A 21,349-nucleotide genomic window follows, 5' to 3' on the forward strand; every position below is an offset into this window, starting at 1 on the left:
GGTTAAGTTGGGCAGGAAATGAAGAGTTCTGTATCAGACATGTTACATTTGAAATGCCCTCCACACTGGATCTGGAGCGTAAAGGGAAATATTTTGGCTGGAGGTATACATTTAGAAGTCATCAGTACCTAGATAAATATTTAAAACTATGTAACTAGACATGGTCTCCACCCTTGAGCATTCAGATTAGAACAGTCATTCACCTAAAGATATCATTGAATTCTACTGCACAATAGAACAAAGCACATAGGAACCTACAGGAAAGAAAGAAGGGAACAGCAATGCCAACTCACCTTTGGCACCAGCTGATGACTTTGCAATCCAAACATTGCCTTCTCCCTCTTCCTTCTTTCTGTTGTAAGAAGCCAGGAAGAATTCCCTTTCATCTGTCCTTGAGCTATGGATCGGTGGGTGGATTCCATTCTGTGCTGGGGCAACTGGGGTCTTGAGATTAGTTGGGTAAATCACATAGGACTCTGGAAACCATGTGCAGGACTCAGCCAGGTCTGGGCTCGTCTTGATTAGCCTGACAGATGACAGAGGGTCAGTCTCCCTTCTTAGTACACCCTGCCACTCCATTCAGAAAAGCCAGTGCTTTCCCCAGAGCTTGTCAGGAGGCAGGGCAACACCAGAGCCAGGAGCTGGTTTCTTTATCCCACTCTGCTCTTGGCCTCCCTGAGCAGACCCGTGAGACACTATTGGGCAGCACACAGCTACTACCTGCAGCCCTTAAGGCGTGTTCCAAATAGTTACACAGGAGCTTAATGTCTAGAACTTTAGCTCCTTTTATTTGTTTACTTTAAAAGCAGTATTTAACTAGGTTATCTTTCACTTTTTTAAAGTTTATTTATTTATTTTGAGAGAGACAAGAAACAGTGTGAGTAGGGGACGGGCAGGGAGGGAGAGAGAATCCCAAGCAGGCTCCACGCTGCCAGCACAAAGACTGACACAGGGCTCAAAGTCATGAAACCTCAAGATCATGACCTGAGTGGAAACCAAGAATCAGACGCTTAACTGAATGAGCCAAGAAGGCGGCCTCAGAACTTCAGCTGTTTTTAAAATGCATCTCTAGGGGTGCCTGGGTGGCTTAGCTGGTGAAGCGTCTGACTTCAGCTCAGGTCATGATCTTACGGTCCGTGGGTTCGAGCCCCACGTCGGGCTCTGTGCTGACAGCTCAGAGCCTGGAGCCTGCTTCATTCTGTCTCTGTCTCTCTGCTCCTCCCCTGCTTGCACTCTGTCTCTCTCTCTCTCTCTCTCTCTCTCTCTCTCAAAAATAAATAAACATACATACATACATACATACATACATAAATTTAAAAAATGCATCCCTAAGGAAACTGGAAGTAAGTCTGAAACCATACTTTTTCAACATTTACGTTGTGGTTAGGCTAAACTTATGCTAAAAAAACAAAGTAGAGAATTTAGGAAACTATATTCTAGTATTTACTAGAAAAAATACTATCTTGGCCCAACTCTCTGAAGAACAAAGGCCACTGCTTAGGAATCTGAGTTATCCGGGGCACCTGGGTGGCTCAGTCAGTTAAGCATCCAACTTCAGCTCAGGTCATGATCTCACAGTTGTGTGGGTTCAAGCCCCGTGTCAGGCTCTGTGCTGACAGCTCAGAGCCTGGAGTCTGCTTTGGATTCTGTGTCTCCCCTCTCTGCCCTTCCCCTGCTCATGCTCTTTCTCTGTCTCTCAAAAATAAATAAAAATGTTAAAAAATATATTTAAAAAAGGAATCCAATTATCTATTTAGTTCATTGCTTGTTTTTAGCTCAACCTGGCTTCAATGACTATTAGAATAAAGGAGGAATCTATCTTTTTTTAATGTTTACTTATTTATTTTGAGAGAGAGAGAGAGAGAGAGAATAGGGGATGGGTGGGGGAGAGAGGGAGAGAGAGAGAATGAATATCCCTGACCTGGGGCTTGAACTCATGAATTGTGAGATCATGACCTGAGCCAAAATCCAAGAGTCAGACGCTTAACTGACTGAGCCACCCAGACACCCCAGAATAAAGGAGGCACAGAATAATGGGGCACAGGACTCCAGTGATCATAACTAAAAACACCTCCTGACCCCAAAACACCATAACATGACAAAAGATAAAGTCAGGCCATGAGCAAGGCACTTAATAAACACAAGGGCTTACTAAGGGCCTCCCATTGCATTTACTCTCCAATCAGACCCCCAACGGGGAAAGCACTAGCATCCCATTTCATAGATGAGGCACTGGGTCCAACCGAGAAGTAAATTTCCAAAGATCATAAAGGTAGTAAGAAATAGGTACTATGCAAGCTCCAAACTCCCAGTCCTCACTCGAAACTTACTCTTACTTCCCAGGAATCAGAGGCAGGAAGGAACGCACACAAAGATCTGCAGGCCTTCCCTAAGGTGCACTCCCTTCACTATCTAGAACAGAACTATTAGTGTTAAGCCTGTGTTAAGATCCACCAGCAAGGGGCACCTGGGTGGCTCAGTTGGTTAAGCATCCAACTTGATTTCAGCTCAGGTCATGACCTCAGGGTTCGTGAGATCATGCCCCATGTCAGACTCTGTGCTGAGAGCACAGAGCATGCTTGGGATTCCCTCTCTCCTTCTCTCTCTCTGCCTCTCCCCTGCTCATACTGGCAGGCTCTCTCTCTCTCACTCTCTTTTAAAGAAATTAACATTAAAAAAAAAAAAAAAGATCCACCTGCAAAATCAATCTATGAGCAAACGGCAGAAATAATGAAATTTTCAACAGAGATTTAAAGTAAAATTATTTTTTCAGAATTTTTAAATGTTTTTATTTACTTTTGAAAGAGCATGAACGGGGGAGGGAGAGAGAGAGAGAGGGAGACACAGAATCTGAAACAGGTTCCAGGCTCTGAGCTGTCAGCACAGAGCCCAACGTGGGGTTCAAACTTGTGAACTGTGAGATTATGACCTGAGCTGAAGTGGGATGCTTACCTGACTCAGCCACCCAGGTGCCCCTAAAGTAAAATTATTTTTAAGCCAAAGGCAACAGAATTTGAAAGTTACTTGAATTCAAAGGAACAAAAATCAATAAATTTCTAACTCACTGAATATTCAACTCTATCTACCCTGGCCAAACAGCGGCCACTAGCCACACATGGCCTCTGAGTACTTGAAATCTGGCCAATGTGACACGGGAACTGAATTTTAAACTTTGTTTAGTTTTAATGTAAAAACTGAAGCGTTGTATTCTCCCATTATTCACAACTTCACTCTGTTGGTTGGATGACATTAACCATTGCACGACCTCAGATATTTCTCCGGTCCTGCAGCAGGCACGTCAGGCCATGTGTTGCTCCTAGTAGCTGACATAAACATGTCACTGTTCTACTCTGCGACAATAGATTGATTCAGTTCAAGTGACTTTATCCCCCATCCATTGATGAAGCATCATAACGTGCTTATTATGCGGACAGCACGAGTTACAATGATAACTATGTAAATCGTAACTGGCAGCTACTGTGAAATGTAACTATGTATCTAGCTAAAAAACAAGGAGAGAAAAAATTTTAAATTTAAAACAGAGGCATACTACCAATGCCAAATTTTTTTTTGTAAAGTTAATGTGATAGTTTTATTCCCTTTGAGTTTGTGTATCATTCACACCTTCATTGCTACAATTCCATCTGCTCTTAACCTGACGATTGACTTCATAAGCACAGCCTCCAGCATATTCCTGGTGTACCCCAGACAGTTATTTACCATGGCTTTGATAGAGGAAGAAATTTCTTCTCTCAGTTTTTGATTCTCATTTAAAAAAATTTTTTAATGTTTATTGAATTTTGGGAGACAGAGAGAGACAGAGCATTAGTGGGGGAGGGACAGAGAGAGAAGGAAACAATCTGAACCAGGCTCCAGGCTGCAAGCTGTCAGCACAGAGCCCTGTGCAGGGCTCGAACCCAGGAACCTGAGCCGAAGTTGGATGCTTAACCAACTGGGCCACCCAGGTGCCCCTTGATTCTTATCTTTTTAATCAAAGACTGATGCAGAATTGAGTGGGGATGCCAAAGCTAGAACTATGACCAGGACAGTAATGGGGGGGACAAAAAAAAAAAAAAGAACTGGCAGAAGCTATGACAGAAATTTCACAATAAATGGCAACTGCAACTTGCTATAACAGAGTTACAAAGGAGACATTTTCAGAAAATACATAATGTAATGAATTTCATAAGCAGTTTCCACTCAACCATAAGAAAATGGGTGGGGGGAGCAAACCAAAAAACAGACTTTTGGGGTGCCTGGGTGGCTCAGTCGGTTAGGCGGCTGATTTCGGCTCAGGTCATGATCTCGCTGTCCGTGGGTTCGAGCCCCGCGTCGGGCTCTGTGCTGACAGCTCAGAGCCTGGAGCCTGTTTCGGATTCTGTGTCTCCCTCTCTCTGACCCTCCCCCATTCATGCTCTGTCTCTCTCTGTCTCAAAAATAAATAAACGTTAAAAAAATTAAAAACAACAACAACAACAACAACAAAAAACAGACTTTTAACTATAGAGAACAAACTGGTGGTTACCAGAGGGGAGGTGGGTGGGGGATGGGGATTAAGGAATGCACTTGTCACGATGGCACCAGGTGTTGTAATAAAGCTTTGAATCACTAAATTCTACACCTGAAGCTAATATTACACTGTATGTTAGCTAACTGAAATTTAAATAAAAACTTAAAAAAAATAATCATTGAAATTTGTGGCTGAAATCAGAATTAAATACCTAACAAAAAATGTTTAAACATATTTTTAACAGGCTCTGAACTTGTAACTTTGGTCAGTTATAAAATGGCATGGATTCTTGCATAAAAAAGAAAACCACTTCTATTTATTTGTTTGTTTGTGTATTTATTTATTTATACATTTGTATTTTAGAGAGAGAGAGTGAGCAGGGGAGAGGGACAGAAGGAGAAAGAGAGTTGGAGGCTCAACTGACCGAGCCACCCAGGTGCCCTCAAAAAACCATTTTAGATAGAAATACAGCTGGAGGAAATATTTTGAGGAAAACAGTAAAAATAAGACATTTTACAAAGAGTGAACAACCTTTAGCTAAGTCACAAACACTGCCCAAGGAATACAAAACTTTTCTAATAGTATCAAAGACTGATTCAAAAATGGAAAAATCTTAAATATCTTCCTTCAGTTTTAGTTGAATTCTGTGACATGAGATGCTGCCCAATGAATATTTTGGGAATGTTCTGCTTCCAATATTTTTTATAAGTTTATTTAGTTATTTATCTTGAGAGAGAGAGCAAAAGAGCACACACACACACGCACAAGTGAGGGATGGGCAGAGAGAGAGGGGGAGAGAAACCTAAGCAGGCTCTGCGCTGGCAGTTCAGAGCTCAACACGGGGCTCAAACTCACAAATTGTGAGATCATAACCTGAGCTGAAATCAAGAGTCAGACGCCTAACTGACTGAGCCATCTAGGCGCCCCTCAAAGAATTTTCAAATACATGAAAAAATATCAAATTTCAGCCTTAAAACTACCAACCTTGTGATGTAGATATTTTTAAATCTTTTACATCTGTCAAAGAAGAATCTCACCTACATGTGAAAATTTCTATTGTGACAGTGCTTCAGCTAGGTTGGGTTGAAATCTGATTTACTGGGATTTTAATACACCGATGCTTCCTTTAGTGTTTCATTGTACTATATGGTACATATTGGAAACACTTGCACTCAGTTTTCTGAAGCCCACTCTATGAAAACTATCAGGGATACAGTTGTTGAAATGGTTTAGTATATACTTGCAAATGCTACAATGATTCCCCAGTATGGAACTGTTGAAAGAAACAGAAGACAATAGATTTAATGATACTGTGTTCTTTGCCAGTGTTCACTAATTGAGAGAAAGGAGTTCTACAAAGATTCACTATATTGTCAACTCCAAATCAGATTCTCTTGAAATAAAAGAAAATGCTTCCCAAATCAATAATTATTTTATTCAATAATCAAAGGTAAAAAGTGGCAGTGTGATTTACATCTTCTCATCAATATACGCTCTAGGCGATCAAGCTAAAGTTGAAGCTCCAAGGAAGGGAAAAGAAGATCTTATTTATGACCTAACCAGACAGGTGTGAGAATTTATGCTCCAATTTCATAACACAGCCAACAATAATGGTTTCACATATTTTTATAACATGACTCAGTATAGGAGAGCCTGGTGGCTCAGCTGGTTAAGCATCTGACTCTGGATTTCAGCTGAGGTCATGATCTCAGTTAATAAGATCAAGCCCTGCTTCAGGCGCAGTGCTTGACAGCATGGAGCCTGCTTGGGATTCTCTCGCTCTCTCTGCCCTTCCCCAACTTGTGCATGGGCGCATGTGCACATGCTTTCTCTCTCTCTCAAAATAAAGAAATAAACATTTAAAAAGAGCATGACTCAGTATGTAGAAGATTTAAATTGAAATAGACAGCATTATGCAAATTGGCTACAAAAACTAAAGAAAAGTTTTAAGAACACTTTTGTTGACATTGCTAAATTTAGAATTTCTTTTCACTTTATTCAATATCTCTTTTGAATTAGATATTAATAATACGTGTTGACATAAGAGTTGATGAATTTATTTAACTTAGATATAGTTCTGAAAACTCAAGTCATTCTTCTAAAAATATGAACCAGTTTTGCCAATGTGTCTGCAACTATGAAAGGAAAATGATTTTTCATTGAGTTACTGAAAAACTTTACGTGGGAACAACTTGAGTATGTAAATCAACATTTCAACCATAAATGTTCATGAAATCTAAATACAGAGCAAGGGTTTTAGATGAAAATTTAGTGTCTGGATTAAGATGTTCCAAAAATGTGAACTTACACCAGAGTTTGAAGACTCAGAAAGAGAACAAAATCTATAAAATATCTCATTAATTGTTTTTATATTAATAACATATCAAACTGATTATTTTGGATTTTTCTGGTTAAATAAAAATATTATTAAAGTAAAATATTAATCTATCACCAAAGAACTGATCACCTTGAGGAAATTAAGCAAGTCAAATTTGGAATCAACAAGGCCAGGTCTCCAAGGACTTCAGTCAGTCTAGCAAGACAGGTTTTCATTTGAAGCTTGTTGTGGCCAACCAGCCCCCTGCCATTGCCTCACCACACTCTCATTCAGTTCTGGCAGAGAACAGAATTCATTGTTCCACAAAAGCGAGAAGAAATATTCAGGATTTCCCAGGGTTGACTCAATCAACTCATAAGCTACAGTAAGAATTGCTTCAACGAGTATGAAATAATGGATTTAATCTTTAAAATTCTTCCTCTCAGGGGCGCCTGGGTGGCTCAGTCGGTTAAGCGTCCAACTTCGGCTCAGGTCACGATCTCATGGTCTGTGGGTTCGAGCCCCGCGTTGGGCTCTGTGCTGACAGCTCAGAGCCTGGAGCCTGCTTCAGATTCTGTGTCTCCCTCTCTCTCTGACCCTCCCCTGTTCATGCTCTGTCTCCCTCTGTCTCAAAAATAAAATAAAAACGTTAAAAAAAATTTTTTTTTAAATAAATAAATAAAATTCTTCCTCTCAAATGTTTTTCGACCAGGAGGTAAAAAGAAAATTTGTCCAATGACAACCTGTTCTCAATACTGACCTCCTTATAACAGCTAAAAATATCAAGAAAAAGGAAGGGAGAGTGTTTATATTTACAAATAAAATAGATGGAGAAGTCAGAAATACGTTGTTGTGTAATTATTATTCCATCTACCATCTGATAGAAGGAACTATGAAGGAATTAGGAAACCGACATTCCATTTTGGCTTAAAAAAGAGAAATAAACTATGATCATTTGCTGTAACATCAATTCTAAATGCAGTGTTTTTTGTTGTAGTGTATAAAATATTTTCAGGCTCAGGGCGCCTGGGTGGCTCGGTCGGTTAAGTGTCCGACTTCGGCTCAGGTCACGATCTCGCGGTCTGTGAGTTCGAGCCCCGCATTGGGCTCTGTGCTGACAGCTCAGAGCCTGGAGCCTGTTTCGGATTCTGTGTCTCCCTCTCTCTGTGACCCTCCCCCGTTCATTCTCTCTCTCTGTCTCAAAAATAAATAAATGTTAAAAAAAAAATTAAAAAAATAAAATAAAATAAAATATTTTCAGGCTCAGCTTTTGAAACAATTGTTTAAACAGAAAAAGGTCAACACAAGCTTCTACAATGGACCAAACATTTCATAATGTTACCATGGTATGTATACCCAAGCCCAATAAAAACAAGTTTAAAGTTAGGATTCAAGGGAGAGTAGTAGAAAACACAAATAGGTTTCTGTGGATATCAAGGATTTTAAATTATTAAAGAACTGTACCAAAACGATTAATTTATAGATTTTGTAATAAAAATGTTTTAACAATTAAAAAAAGTAAAATATATTGCACCTATTTCTTTGTATTTATTTTAATGTGGCTACTAGGAAATTTAAAATTACACATGTGGCTGGCATTCTGTTTCTGCTGGACAGCATCCTTTGTAATTGTTCCATTCCCTCAGAAACCCATTTAGAAGGAAATCACAAATGGAGGCTCATTTATATATATTAGGGGAAAAACTTCACAGGAGAAAAAGAAAGCCTTCAACCTAGGTCAGAGAGAAAAGCCACTCAGGGCTCTGAGACTACAGCCACAGGGTCTTGATGAATTTGTCAAAGTCCCTGAAGTAACAGGAGGAAGGCACTTGCTGTCAAGGGTCCAGTGGAGAACACTATCGAGACTCTAGGAAGCCCTGTGAGGGATGCCCAGTCACATGGCCCATAGGTTCATTTGTACAGACTGGAACTGCACGATGTGTAGCAACATTAACCGCTATGGCAATGGGCAACCCAGTTATCCTCTATGAGTTGCCATTCTGCCCTACATTAAAATGAAGAAATTACATTTTTTACTCTTTGGAGCCCTCCGAAGCCATACAAAATTATGGAGAGACAAAATGACAAAGGGAACCATCGCTTCCTGGAACTACTACAATCCCTTGCCAGCCACCTAAGAGAATGAAGGAAGCTTATGAGGATAATGACAACCCCCAGCCTGCATAAACCATGTCACCATTTACAAGGTGTCATCACAGACCATGTCACATGTCACAGAGGGGCAAAGAACAAGTATAATCATCCCCATCCACACTGACAGATGGGTCACTGGGATTTAGAGCGGTGTCGTCCAGGGTCACAGAGATCTAGATACCTACTCAGACCCGATCAGGACCCCAGTCACGTGGTCATGCCACTTCATTATAACTATGCAAATATGTAGAATGTTACGTACATAATTTTTACAACATCCTCTGTTCATACTTCTAAAAGCTAAATTCTCCCTTTATCCTCAGATTAAAAAAAAAAGTCATAGTAGAAAAAAGATTGAATAAACCTTAAAAAAATTTTTTAAATGAATGATCTGGATAAATAATCATGTCCCACTTCTACTCTTAGTTCTGGTGAAATAATCTTTTGTGTTCTAAACATGTAAATATGTAATAGGAATTCAGAAAGCTTCACTCACCTTTAGGGGTGGATGGTGAATCATGAAAATCCATCACAGACAGAACCGGATATATAAGTTACTGGGGCCAATGAGTGTGGACAAAAAGGGGAAGCTAATGCCATGAACACTCAACTTAGTAAATAGATAGGGCCCAGAGTGAAATGTGAGTGGGGAAAAGAGCATTTGCGTTGAGTCATATCTTCTGGCGTCTTCCTCCCTAAATGATTTGTTAGGCTACACACGCATGTTCACTAGTCTTCATGGAAAGAAAACTGGAGACTTATTACAACCCTGATTGGGGGGGGGCACTACCCAGTTCTTTCCTACTGAAATGATAACAATAATAGCAGTGACAGGCAAAATAACAGTAGTAAGAGCTTTTACTTATGTCGTGTGAACTATGAGACAGACATTATTCAAAGCCAGCGCATAAATGAACTCAAGTAATTCTTACAACGACCCTGAGGTGGTTACTATTATCCCCATTTTATTTACAGAAGGAGAAACCAAGGCACAGAGTCCAGTACTTACTACCACTGTGCCATATACGTGACATGTGTCGCCTTAGCTAATCCTCACAGCCACCTCATGAGGTAGATTCTGAGGCCTGGGGGGATGAGGAAATACACCCAAGCTAATGAGAGGGAGACCTGGGGTTAAAACCCAAGCTGCTAGTCCTCCCCCTTAATCCCTGTATAATACTGTTTCCCCCTACCTTATGGGACCGTTCTTATGACACCTAGCCATAACCCCACTGCTCGGAGGTGGGCAGCACAGCAGATACTGTTATACCCTGCCTGGGTGTCTTTTCTGGGACCCCTGGCTGCTATGAGCTGGCTGCCAAGAGCTCACGTATGCCTCTTCTGCAGGGTCTAGCCCCTGTCCAGAAATGGAGGGGAAGCTACATTCTCCACTTCCCCTAACAGCCAGTGGCTGACTGGTATTAGAGGACAGAAGCCAGGTCCTCTCGTCTCAGTTGGGAGGTACCATTTATTCCCGAGCTCCATGGAGTCAGGCTGAGGAGAGACTTCGGCTGAAACCGTGTCTTTGCTTGGCTTCCTCCCCTGCTGTCTGCACCCCCCACCCCTTGCTTCTGGATGGGTTTCTCCCAAGAGCCTTCACCTCCACCCCTCCACCCCCCTGCCATTAGTCACCCACCACATAAGAAACCTGGGCCTCCCGTTCTGCTTCTAGGGAGCCTCACCTAAGAGACAGGATTTATCAGGCACAAACAGCAAAGTTTTAGACTGTAATCAAAGTAGCATGGAGGATACTCCGGAACTAATATTGTTGGCTTTTTAGACAAAAGTATTTTTGTCCAGAAAAAAAAATCCCACATTTTTGCTAAAGGGCTTCAGGATGAAAGTTGAAAACATTTATGTAATAGACTGAAAATGACTCTTCAACACTTACTTCACTAAAGAAGCTTTGCGACACAGTTTGTCAGCCCCCCTGTAGTAATTCACCAACTGCATCAGCCCAGGCTCGTGACCTATAAAGGAAAGAGGAGGCTCAGAAGGGAAAGAGGACAGGTGGGAAACGACAATGTCAGCACCAGCACGCAGGAGAGAGAACAGCTGTGTCATGCCCAGCTTTTCCTTCTCTCATTTCAAGACTGGTTGGTGGAAATGGAACAATTCCATTGCCCTGCACCTGTACCCCCTTCCACAGCATGGAACCAGAAACCCTCCCCCTCCCCAGAGTGGATATTAGAGATACCAATATCCTAGGTCTGCCGAACACCACTGCTGCCTTTGTTTTTTCTTCTTAGGGCGGAAGGGTATTTTCTATTTCACCTCTCTTTGATCCCCCCCAAACCCCACTCTTGGCTTCACACATAGGGACTTAGTAGTCTCTGCATAGTAGGACTTTATTTTTTTTTACACTTTAAAAATATTTATCTATTTGTGGAAGAGAGACAGAGCGTGAGCTGGGGAGGGGCAGAGAGAGAGAGACAGAAAGGAGACATAGAATCTGAAGCAGGCTTCAGGCTCTGAGCTGTCAGCACAGAGCCTGACGTGGGGGTCGAACCCATGAACCGTGAGATCATGACCTGAGCTGAAGTCACATGCTTAACTGACTGAGCCACCCAGGCACCCCAAGCACAGTAGGACTTCAACAGTGACGCCTTGGCACCCCTAACCTTGCTTTCTATAGCCATCAAAGAAGCACTAGGACTAGGATATTACTGTCTTCAAGCATGTCTAACTCTGTGAGCTTCTGGGAGAGCCACAAGAGGTGAAGGAAGATAGTAGAGAAGCCATGTCTATAAAATCAGAAGCCCTGAAGACTTTCTTCTGTATATCTCCCACAGAGAGACTCATTTTCAATGAATCCTACTGCATGTCCCCTCCTCCATAAAACAGAGCAGAAAGGATACAAACAAAAACAAAAGCCTTAATATTTGTTTAAATTCCTAACAAAATGCATTCAATTTCCAGCAACAAAAATAAAAGTAAAACCAAACAAAGGGAGTCTGAGTAGAAGATGCCAGAGGTAAAAAGGATACATCTGAGAACAGCATATAATCAAATAAAAATATTTAGGTACTAACTTGCTGATGAACCTGCCTCACACCTGCGCCTACCTTCTCATTCCCACGGCAAGAGCATTCCTGAGACTTTATCTGGCTCTATAAGCCATCTCCTTGGGTTTCACACAATGCACTGAAGCAAAAAGTAAACATCCCTAACAGTGAAGACATATAACCATTTTGGTTGTGATGCTGTTTTCTTTTCCATAAAAACCAAATGTTTTCTTACCATCTGTTGACTTTGTGGTACCTGTTTAGGATTTGGACCCTGTAAGTTTCTGGCCTTGCCCCCAGTCCTGAGCACCATAGCAATGCAAAACCACCCCTGCTTCAGCCCCAACAGAGACATTTTTGCCAGTTTTGAATATTAGGATTCCCCCTAAGCTTTTATAGCCAGGCACTGCCCAGTCTATAGAGGAAGGTAAGTCAGTCAGGCAGGGATGTGGACAGAGCAAGAAGGAAATATATGTTCTCAACTATAAGTAGTTCTTCCTTCAGGGAAGGTATTCTCTTTGCTGAGGGCTTCCTGGAGAGACAGTTTAACAAAAGGGAATCTCCAGGCACATTCCCTGTATTCCAAGTTTGCTGGGGGTTGGAATCAGTCCCTCCATGGAGTCCTCATCATACATCCTAAATTTGTATAACAGTAAAAAGTCCATTCCAAAGAAAAAATTTCGATAAGGCTATGCTACAACACCCTTCATTCCTGAAATTACAACTGTACACACCCCCCGCCCAAAGGCTCTATGGAAGTAGCCAGTGAGTTCCAAATGGCCTATTTTCAGTCTGCTCATTCAGCCTCTCTACCCTCTGACCACACCTCTTTCTAAAAACTATGTCCTCTGCTGGACACAGAACACCGCTGTCTCTGGATTGCCCTTTAAGACAGAGATGACTTTTCCTCATTATCGATCCTCCTCTTCCGTCTTTGGCAAATCTGTTTGGTCCCCGCCCCAGGAGAATTTTGGCAAGGAACGGAGGCTGCATCTCCGGGATGACTGCGCAGTGAGGAGAGGCCACGAGACGGTTCAGGTCAATGGGATGTAAGTTGAAGTGATCTGCACAACTTGTGGATTACGTCATCTAGAAGGGAGCTGCCGGTCTTCTCCTTTCGCGTGCCCCTCCCTACAGGCGAGGATGTGGATATGGATGTAGACACGATGCCAAGCTGGCATCGACCATGGGAGTGAAGGTAACTCTCTCGGGGAGAGCAGGGCAGAGAAAAGTGGGACGCAGGGTGAAGCCATCATGCAAAATCTGCATTCAACACACAACTGTGAAAACACATACTTCGGGGAACCTCAGGAAAGGTCTACATCAGACACCCTTCCTTCCGCCCTGGCCCGAGCTTGGCTCACTTCTGCAGCTCCTGCTTTGGGAACCCAGAGGTCTTTTCCAAAACCCCAGTTGATCTGAGCCTTCGGGTAGCTGAATCCGCAGGGTTTTCAACACACACAAGGATCCCTCCCGCGTCAACACCAGTCACGGTGAAATCCTCAGCGCAGAAAATTCGCAAGAGGACTCCAGCTGGAGGTCCGACGCCGGCTCAGCGGGGCCTTGCCCCGCCCCAGCTCTGCCCCGCGGCCCTGCGCGATTTGGGGGCGTCGGGCCGGGGCAGTGCGGGAGCGCGCGGCCGACGCCCCCCCCCCCCCCAGCCCCCCGGGCTGCAGGCACCAGCCATTGTCCACAGGCAGCGGCGGCCACGAATCCGATTTCGGCAACGGGAAGGCATGCAAAGCGGTGGGTTTAGACCTTTATGGATCCATTTTTTCTCTGCCCGGGGAACGACGCAGGGGAAGATATATGACCTTAAGACAAAAGCGCTGCTGCTAACGGGCCGTGGGAGGAGCGGGAGGGCGGGGAGGGGGAAGCGCTCACCCAATCTCCCGAAGGGCAGCCGGTTCCTCTCGCCCAGCATCAGGTTGAACCTGGGGTTGTCTCGCCTGAGCCTCTTCCAGTGGCCGGTGGCGAGCAGCAGCCGCGAGACCTCGGCGTAGACGCTGCTGTTCTCGTCGCGCACCACGAAGGTATACATGGCGAAGGGCCGTGCGCCCGGGCCGCCCGGGCAGCCTCCGCAAAGACCAGCCGAGGTGGCGGCTCAGCGCGGAACCCGCCCGGGCGCCCGCCGCGTCCCGGCCCCCGCCGCCACCGCGCCGGCTCCCCGCGCCACTAGGGTCCCGGCGGCGCTGCGCCCCGGCGCCCGCGCGTCAGCCCGGAGGCCGCGCCCACCTGCCGGCGCGGCCCCGCCTCCGCCCCGTGATGCCGCGCGGCCGCCCCCGCCAGGGCCGGGGGGTGGGGGGCTCGTGCGCCCCGGCTCCGCAGCGCGTCTCGGACCCGGTTGGGGGCCGCCCGGGGGCTGGCGGGGGCGAGCGCGGCCTTGGCGCAGCGTGGGGACACCGGAGACTGGGCGCGTGCCCCTGAGCCCCGGGTCCCATCCAGGGGGCGGTACCGGCGGAGGATCCCTTTCTGCGCGCGTCGCTGCGGCTCTTCCACCCACTGTTGCGAAGGGACGTTTTATGGGTAAAATTGAAAAGTTCCAAGGCACAGTCCCAAGTCTGCGGAATGTAAATGGACAAGGCAGCTCTAAAATTTATACAGAAATGCAAAGGTCCGAGAATAACTAAAGCAATCTTGAAGAAGAAAGTTGGAACACAACACTAGCAGATGTCAAGACCTATAAAAGTTACAGTATTTAAGTAAGTACAAAGCTGTGGTAATTAAGAGAGTACGGTTTGGGCACAGGAGAGACAAACAGACCAAAGGAACGCTATCTGTCTATTGATACATGTAGTCACTTGGTTCATAATAAAGGTTCAAAGGTTCCTTTGCAGTACAAAGGGAAAAAGGATGGACTTTTCAATAAATGAAGCTGGGTCAATGGATATACATTTGGAAAACAAAATTAATCTTGACTTCTGCCACTCACAAAAGCAGTTGCAGATTCATTGTGATCTGATGCATGCAGATGTGAAAGTAAAGCAAGAAAGCTTTTAAAAGAATACGGGAGAAAATCTTAAAAAAGAGAGAAAATCTTATGGTCTTATTCTAGGTAAAGATCTTAAAGAGAACATAAAAATCTTTAGGAGTAAAGGAAAAAACGGATGAATTGACAACCTTAAAAATAACTTTTATTTATCCAAAGACACCATCCAGAGAATCAAAAGGAAAGCCACAGAATAGGATATGATGTCTGGTGTGTGTGTGTGTGTGTGTGTGTGTGTGTGTGTATACATACCTATCGGACAGAGGACCCATATTTAGGATACACGAGGAATTACAAATTAATAATTTTAAAAACTGGGAAGCTGGTTAACAAAAAACTGAACTAGCTATTTTAAGGGACAATTCAATAGGTAAACTCTCAGCAAGAGAGATTTGTAGAAGTGTCCTACAAAGACACTTTATAACTAAAGAATATGTTGGGCTAAAAAGCAAGGCCACATCTAAAGTTGTAGGACAAGAGTACAAATGGAAGCCATATGTCTACATGTCTACCATGTGTCTAAATATTTTAAAGTTATAAGCCATGCCAATAAGCTGCTAGGTAAAATGCCTATCTTCCCACCTTACAAATATATATTGATAAGGATGACCTGAAAGGCCAAGATTTTTTAAATGCTCAGATTCATGGAAGTTCAATGCCAAAAGTAGGAAATACTGGAAGAGATGGCCCTGGCCTCTGACCATGGCCCACCCGTTTCTTACCTTCCTTGACTCCATCCTGCACCACGAAGGGCCATGCACACATGCATGGGGACGCTACATTCAGGAAATTCAGGCTCCATCCATTCACCCAGCACCTCCCACAAACAGCTACATTTTGGCCACTGCTTGGTCCTAGGGGTGCACAGCAATGCCATTGACCCTTGGGACAATAGACCCAGGGAAGAAGCCAGTGCAGGTTCAGGACAAGAGCTGGGCTATTTAGACAGTATTCTGGTTCTCAGGTACCTAGCATATTCTGGAAAGTGGGAGGGTAACCGTCTTTGGGTGGCCATATCCCTTTGACCCCACAAAAGTCTCATCCATAGGGAGGACATGGCTAGCCAGACTTGGAGCCTCTAAATCAAGGACTTTTCTTAGAAGGGCCTGAGGGTCATACTCCTAAGAAACAAGCTTCAAAATCCTCAACTACACTTTCCCCTCTCCCTTCTCTTTGTGTCCTATACTTGGACACCAAACAACTCAAAATTGTTTTTCACTCATCGTCTCTAACGTTACCACGCTCACTTCATGCTTTGGGTACTGCACCTGTCTTCTAGCTGCTCTTCTTGCTTCAGCCCCTTTCCCTCTCCAATCTTCCCTGAACATCATCACCGAATGAATCTTTCTGAAACACAGCATTCATCACATCTCTCCATGCATCACAGCCTGCAATGGCTCATTGAAGACAGCATTCTCAGTTTCAAAGTCACAGCCTTTTAATTAAGTCTCCCCATTGTATCTCTCTTACCACATTTACCACACTACTTCAGCCAAAGTCTTTGAAATACCCTGATCATCATCAAGGTCAAGTGAAAGTGTGTTAGATGGAGTTTTAATGTGAAGTGTGCATTAACCCTTCCAAAGCTGATGAACCATGTACCAGATGGATCATAAAGTCCTTATTAATCAAAACCTTTAATTAGCTAGCATTTTCTGCCTCACAGTTGTGCTAAATAAAATAAGACTTACTATTTCTTTAGACTTAGGTCTTAGTTGCTCTTTAGCAAGGTAAGACTGGTTCCCTTTTCAATGGAAGCCTTTCAACACCCCTCCCTGAAGAGGCATGCCACTCATACCTTTCTGGTCTAGAAAACCTGCATTTAACACATTCTTGTTCCAGGCAGTGTTCAAGGCACAGAGGACATAAGACAAAGTCCCTGCCTTCACAGAGCTCTGTTCCCTGGGGAAGCTTACATTTTTTTCTGGATGCTAGTTAGAGGAATTTAACTAGAGGAGCAAATATTCCTACAGTTTCTAGAATTCTGAGTTGGGGTGACAGTTGTGGGGACAGGAATACCTTGTAGAAACACTCACATCTCAACATGTAGGAGGAAGCTGCTCATGTCCATGTGGCACTGGAGTCATTTTCTCCTCTATTTCCTGTTCTTCCTGGATGAATGCAGTAGCTCCCACACAGAGATAAAGGAAAATAAGAAAAATAGAAAAATAACTCAGTGAGTTGCATTCAAAGGACATTGCAAAACCTAGAGTCACAGGCTGTCAGTGACCGTGAGGTGATGCCTGTGCCTCCCATCCAGAGGCCTCTGCTGGAGCACATACTCTCTTTTTGCCTGGGTCATGTTGCTACAGCATGATGTGTGCTCACAGTTTGCACATAGAGTAACGGGCCTGTGAATAACCGACTTAATTAAATAAAAATAAACTTAATCAAATAAAATATCAATAAATGTAAGAAAAATTTTCCCCTCCAATAAAACTATAATAACTAATGGTGCTAAGGAGGCAGGAATACTAGAGGCATTTGAGAGAGCGGAGACGCATCAGGGAAAATTTCTTAGAAGAAATGAGTTTTGAAATGGATCCACAATGGAAGGAAACTGAGTCCCATCTGTATTGACCAGAGGAAAGGCCAAAGGCTACATCTTCCTTACCCAGTTTATCCCTAAAGCTCACGTGCCCTGGGGTATCACTGAGGATAGCATCAAGGTTTTGCTAGTTCATTCCCTCACTTACATAACTCCTGAGGCTTATGAAATTCTCTTCCCCTCAGATATTCCTGGGAGGATGCTTTCCTTCTCATGCCAAGCCTCACCAAGCCTCCTCTGTGGTTCACCAGCCTGCAGTGCTCCTCAGGGTGAATCCTACCCTTCTTTGGGCTGTGTGGCCTGGTGTTCTCCCAAAGCTGGAAAGACCATGTAAGTGCCCCCTGATGGCTCTACTGAAAGGGAAAGACTACCTCTTCATAGAGCTCCCAGCCCTAGAGTAGAGCAAAGGAGTGACTCTTCTGTTTTCTCAGCGATCCTACTGAAATTCTCATTTCACTTCCAAGCCTCTGCTCCAAAAACCAGGCCCCTGCTCCTCCAGGCAGATCACTTGCCAGCCCGTCTAGATTACTGGTTGCAGCCCAGCTGAAACAACCTTGGGTAGATCCAGCTTGGGTAGATTCCTAAGAAGTAAATTGCTGTGTGTAAAATGGTAAATTTATGTTTAACTTCTTAAGACACTGCCAAACTGTTTTCCAAAGGAAACCTACCATTTTACATTCCCACCTGCAATGCACAAGGATCTCAGTTTCTCTGCATCCTTGACAACACTTGATATTATCTTTTTTATTATAGCCATTAAGCTGTCTATGTAGTGGTGTCTCATGCCTTTAATTTGCCTTTCTCTGATGATTATGTTGTTGTTGAGCATCTTTTTACTTGCCTTTTACGTACTTTCTTTGGTGAAAAGTTTATTGAATCTATTTAAGTCTATTTAAGTCTATTAAATCTTATGCCCACTTTTAACTGGGTTGTCTTCTTATGTCGACTTGTAAGAATTCTTTTTTTCCCCCAAACAGAAGGTCTCACATATGTATTGTTGAACTAACCTACTGGTGCAGAAGCATGTAAGAGAGAAAAATCATTTCCCCGATAAAACATATCCATTGTTCAAGTAGTAGTGATGTTTACAGAGTGATAGGATCTGAGGGCGTAACCTTCATGCAGCATAAATATGTCTGCCACCTCACGTGCGATCCCTTATAGACCCAGCTTGGTTCTTCTCCAATGCCTCCTCTTGGAGTTGTACCTGATTTTATTGCCAATTTTCATCTGAATCCATGAGGAATGGGATGACTTTGCTTTTGTTTCTTGGCCAGGAATCGCTTGATCCTGAACATCTTGTGAGATGACATGGCAAAGAACGGTCAACCGCACACAGCACAATGGCTGAGAAAAGGAGAGAGAAGTAAGAATTCTCTTTTTTTTTTAATGTTCATTTATTTATTTGGCGGGGGGTGGTGCAGGGAGAGAGGGAATCACAAGAAGGCTCCACACTGTCAGCACAGAACCCTATGTGGAGCATGAACCCACGAACCATGAGATCATGACCTGAGCTGAAATCAAGAGTTGGACATGTAACCAACTGAGCCACCCAGACACCCCAAGAATTCTTTCACCAGATATATGATTGGTAAATATTTCTCTCAGACTGTGGCTTATCTTTTCAATTTTAATGATGTCTTTTGTAGTGCAAAAGTTTTAAATTTCCATGAATTCTAATTTCCTGATTTTTTTTTCCTTTTATGGATTTTAAAGCTATACATTTCCCACTAACTACTGCTTTAGCTGCATCCAGTACATTTTGATCTGTTGTGTTTTCATGTTATTTCAATTCAAACAATTTTCTAAGTTCCCTTGTGATTTCTTCTTTGATCTATAGGCCATTTATTAGTGTGTTGTTCAATTTTTAAATATTCAAGGATTTCCCAATTTTTTTCTAACGTTTATTTTATTTTTGAGAGAGAGAGAGAGAGAGAGAGAGAGCGAGAGAGCATGAGCAAGGAAGGGCAGAGAGAGAGGGAGACACAGAATCTGAAGCAGGCTCCAGGCTCTGAGCTGTTAGCACAGAGTCCAACGTGTGGCCCGAACCCACAAACCGTAAGAAGATCATGACCTGAGCTGAAGTCAGATGCTTAACCAACTAAGCCATCCAGGTGCTCTTGTATTCATTTCTTTCTTTCTTTCTTTCTTTCTTTCTTTCTTTCTTTCTTTCTTTCTTTCCTTTCTTTCTTTCTTTCTTTCTTTCTTTCCTTTTCTTTCTTTTCTTTCTTTCCCTTTCTTTCCTTCTTTCTTTATTTCTTTCTTTCTTCCTTTTTTTTAGAAAGAGAGAGGGCACAAGTGAGGAAGGGGCAGAGAGAGAGAGAGAGTCCCACAAAGGGCAGAGAGAGAGAGAGGAGCGGGGTTCCCAAAGTGGGGCTTGAGCTGACCCAACGTGGGGCTCAAACTTATGAACCATGAGATCATGACCTGCGCTGAAGTCCCATGCTTAACCAACTGGGCCACCCCAGCAACCCTCATTTTTTTTATAGGGCTGCTAACAAATTGGGTAGCTTAAAACAACAGAAATTGATTCTCTTACAGTTCTGAGGCTAGAAGTCTGAAATTAAGGTGTCATCAGGGCCATGCTTTCTCTCAAGGCTCTAGGGGAGAATCCTTCTCTGTCTCTTCCTAGCATCTGGTAGTTGTCAGTAGTCCCTGGTGCTTCTGGCTGATAGATACATCACTGCAATCTCTGCCTCCATCATTGCATGGCATTCTGTCTCCCTGTCCAAATTTCTCTCCTCTTATAAGGATATCAGTCATTGAATTAGGGCCTACTCAAATCTAGTATGACCTTATCTTTAACTTGATTACATCCTTCAAAAACCATATTACTAAATAAAGTTGCTTTCACAGGTTCTCAGTAGAGACGAAATTTGGAAGGATACTGTTCAACCCAGCACAGCACTCTTGCTGTCTTTTGGTTCCTTTTTGCAAGGGATAGCTTATTCCCATCACTTTATGTTCTACTTATTTGTGTTTTGAATCAAGGTTGTATCTCTTACAGATAGAATTGGGTTTTGCTTTTTTATGCAGTTTGTCGATGTCTGTGTTTTGATTAGGGTGTTTAGAGAATTCAGATTTAATATGATTATTGATTTAGTTATACATTTGTCATTTTGCTATTTGTTTTCTATTTTCTCCTTCTTGATTGCCGTCTTTTATGTTAAGTAATGTTTTCATTATTTTTTTTTTTTTAAGTAGGCTCCATGCCCAACATGGGACTTGAACTCATGGCCCTGAGATCAAGAGTCGCATGCTCTACTGACTGAGCCAGCCAGCTGCCCTTAGTATGCAATTTTAATTCATTGTTGATTACTTTTAGTATTTTTGTAAAAAGATTTTGTTAAAAGTAATCTTTGCACCCAATGTGGAGCGTCAACCTATGATCTCAAGATCAAGAGTCACATGCTCCACCGACTGAGAAGGCCAGGCATCCCTACTTTTAGTATTTTTTAAAGTTATTTTCTTGCCATTTGCTTTTGGGATTATAATGTGCATCTTAAAAAAACTTTGCTTCAGCTCAGTACTAATTTAATCCTGGTAAAATAATGAAAATTTGCTTTAATGTGGTTCTATTCTCCATCCCCTCCTTCATGCTTTTATTCTTGTAAACCCAACAATATAGTGTTATAATTGTTATTTTACATAATCTTATATTTTTAAATCTGTTAAGAGAAAAAATGCATGTATGGTTTTGATAATTCCTTATGTAAGTAACTGTATAGAAATTTTTCACTGCTTTCTGTTGATTTGAATTACCATCCAGTGCCATTCCCCTGTAAGCTGAAGGATAGTATGTCTTGTAATAGACAGACTCTCCTGC

The 21,349-nt window shown here is 43.0% G+C and overlaps 1 protein-coding gene and 1 pseudogene across 2 annotated transcripts in view; both read right to left on the bottom strand.

The window, feature by feature from the left end:
* The window catches only part of TTL (tubulin tyrosine ligase), a 37,739-nt gene extending 23,649 nt beyond the window's left edge, over positions 1–14,090 (bottom strand). For both annotated transcript variants that reach the window (XM_042981994.1, XM_042981995.1), the window contains exons 1-3: positions 13,871–14,090; positions 10,873–10,951; positions 294–526 (exon numbers count right to left, since the gene is read on the bottom strand). In XM_042981994.1, the coding sequence (XP_042837928.1) occupies positions 294–526; positions 10,873–10,951; positions 13,871–14,027 (469 nt within the window). In that variant the 5' untranslated portion in view covers positions 14,028–14,090. The remainder of the gene's footprint in view (positions 1–293; positions 527–10,872; positions 10,952–13,870) is intronic.
* A 4,591-nt stretch (positions 14,091–18,681) lies between these two features.
* Positions 18,682–18,836, bottom strand: LOC102953789 (annotated as a pseudogene).
* Between the last annotated feature and the right edge of the window lie 2,513 nt (positions 18,837–21,349).

The sequence above is a fragment of the Panthera tigris genome, chromosome A3 (assembly GCF_018350195.1).
Source record: "Panthera tigris isolate Pti1 chromosome A3, P.tigris_Pti1_mat1.1, whole genome shotgun sequence".
NCBI classification, from domain to species: Eukaryota; Metazoa; Chordata; class Mammalia; order Carnivora; family Felidae; genus Panthera; species Panthera tigris.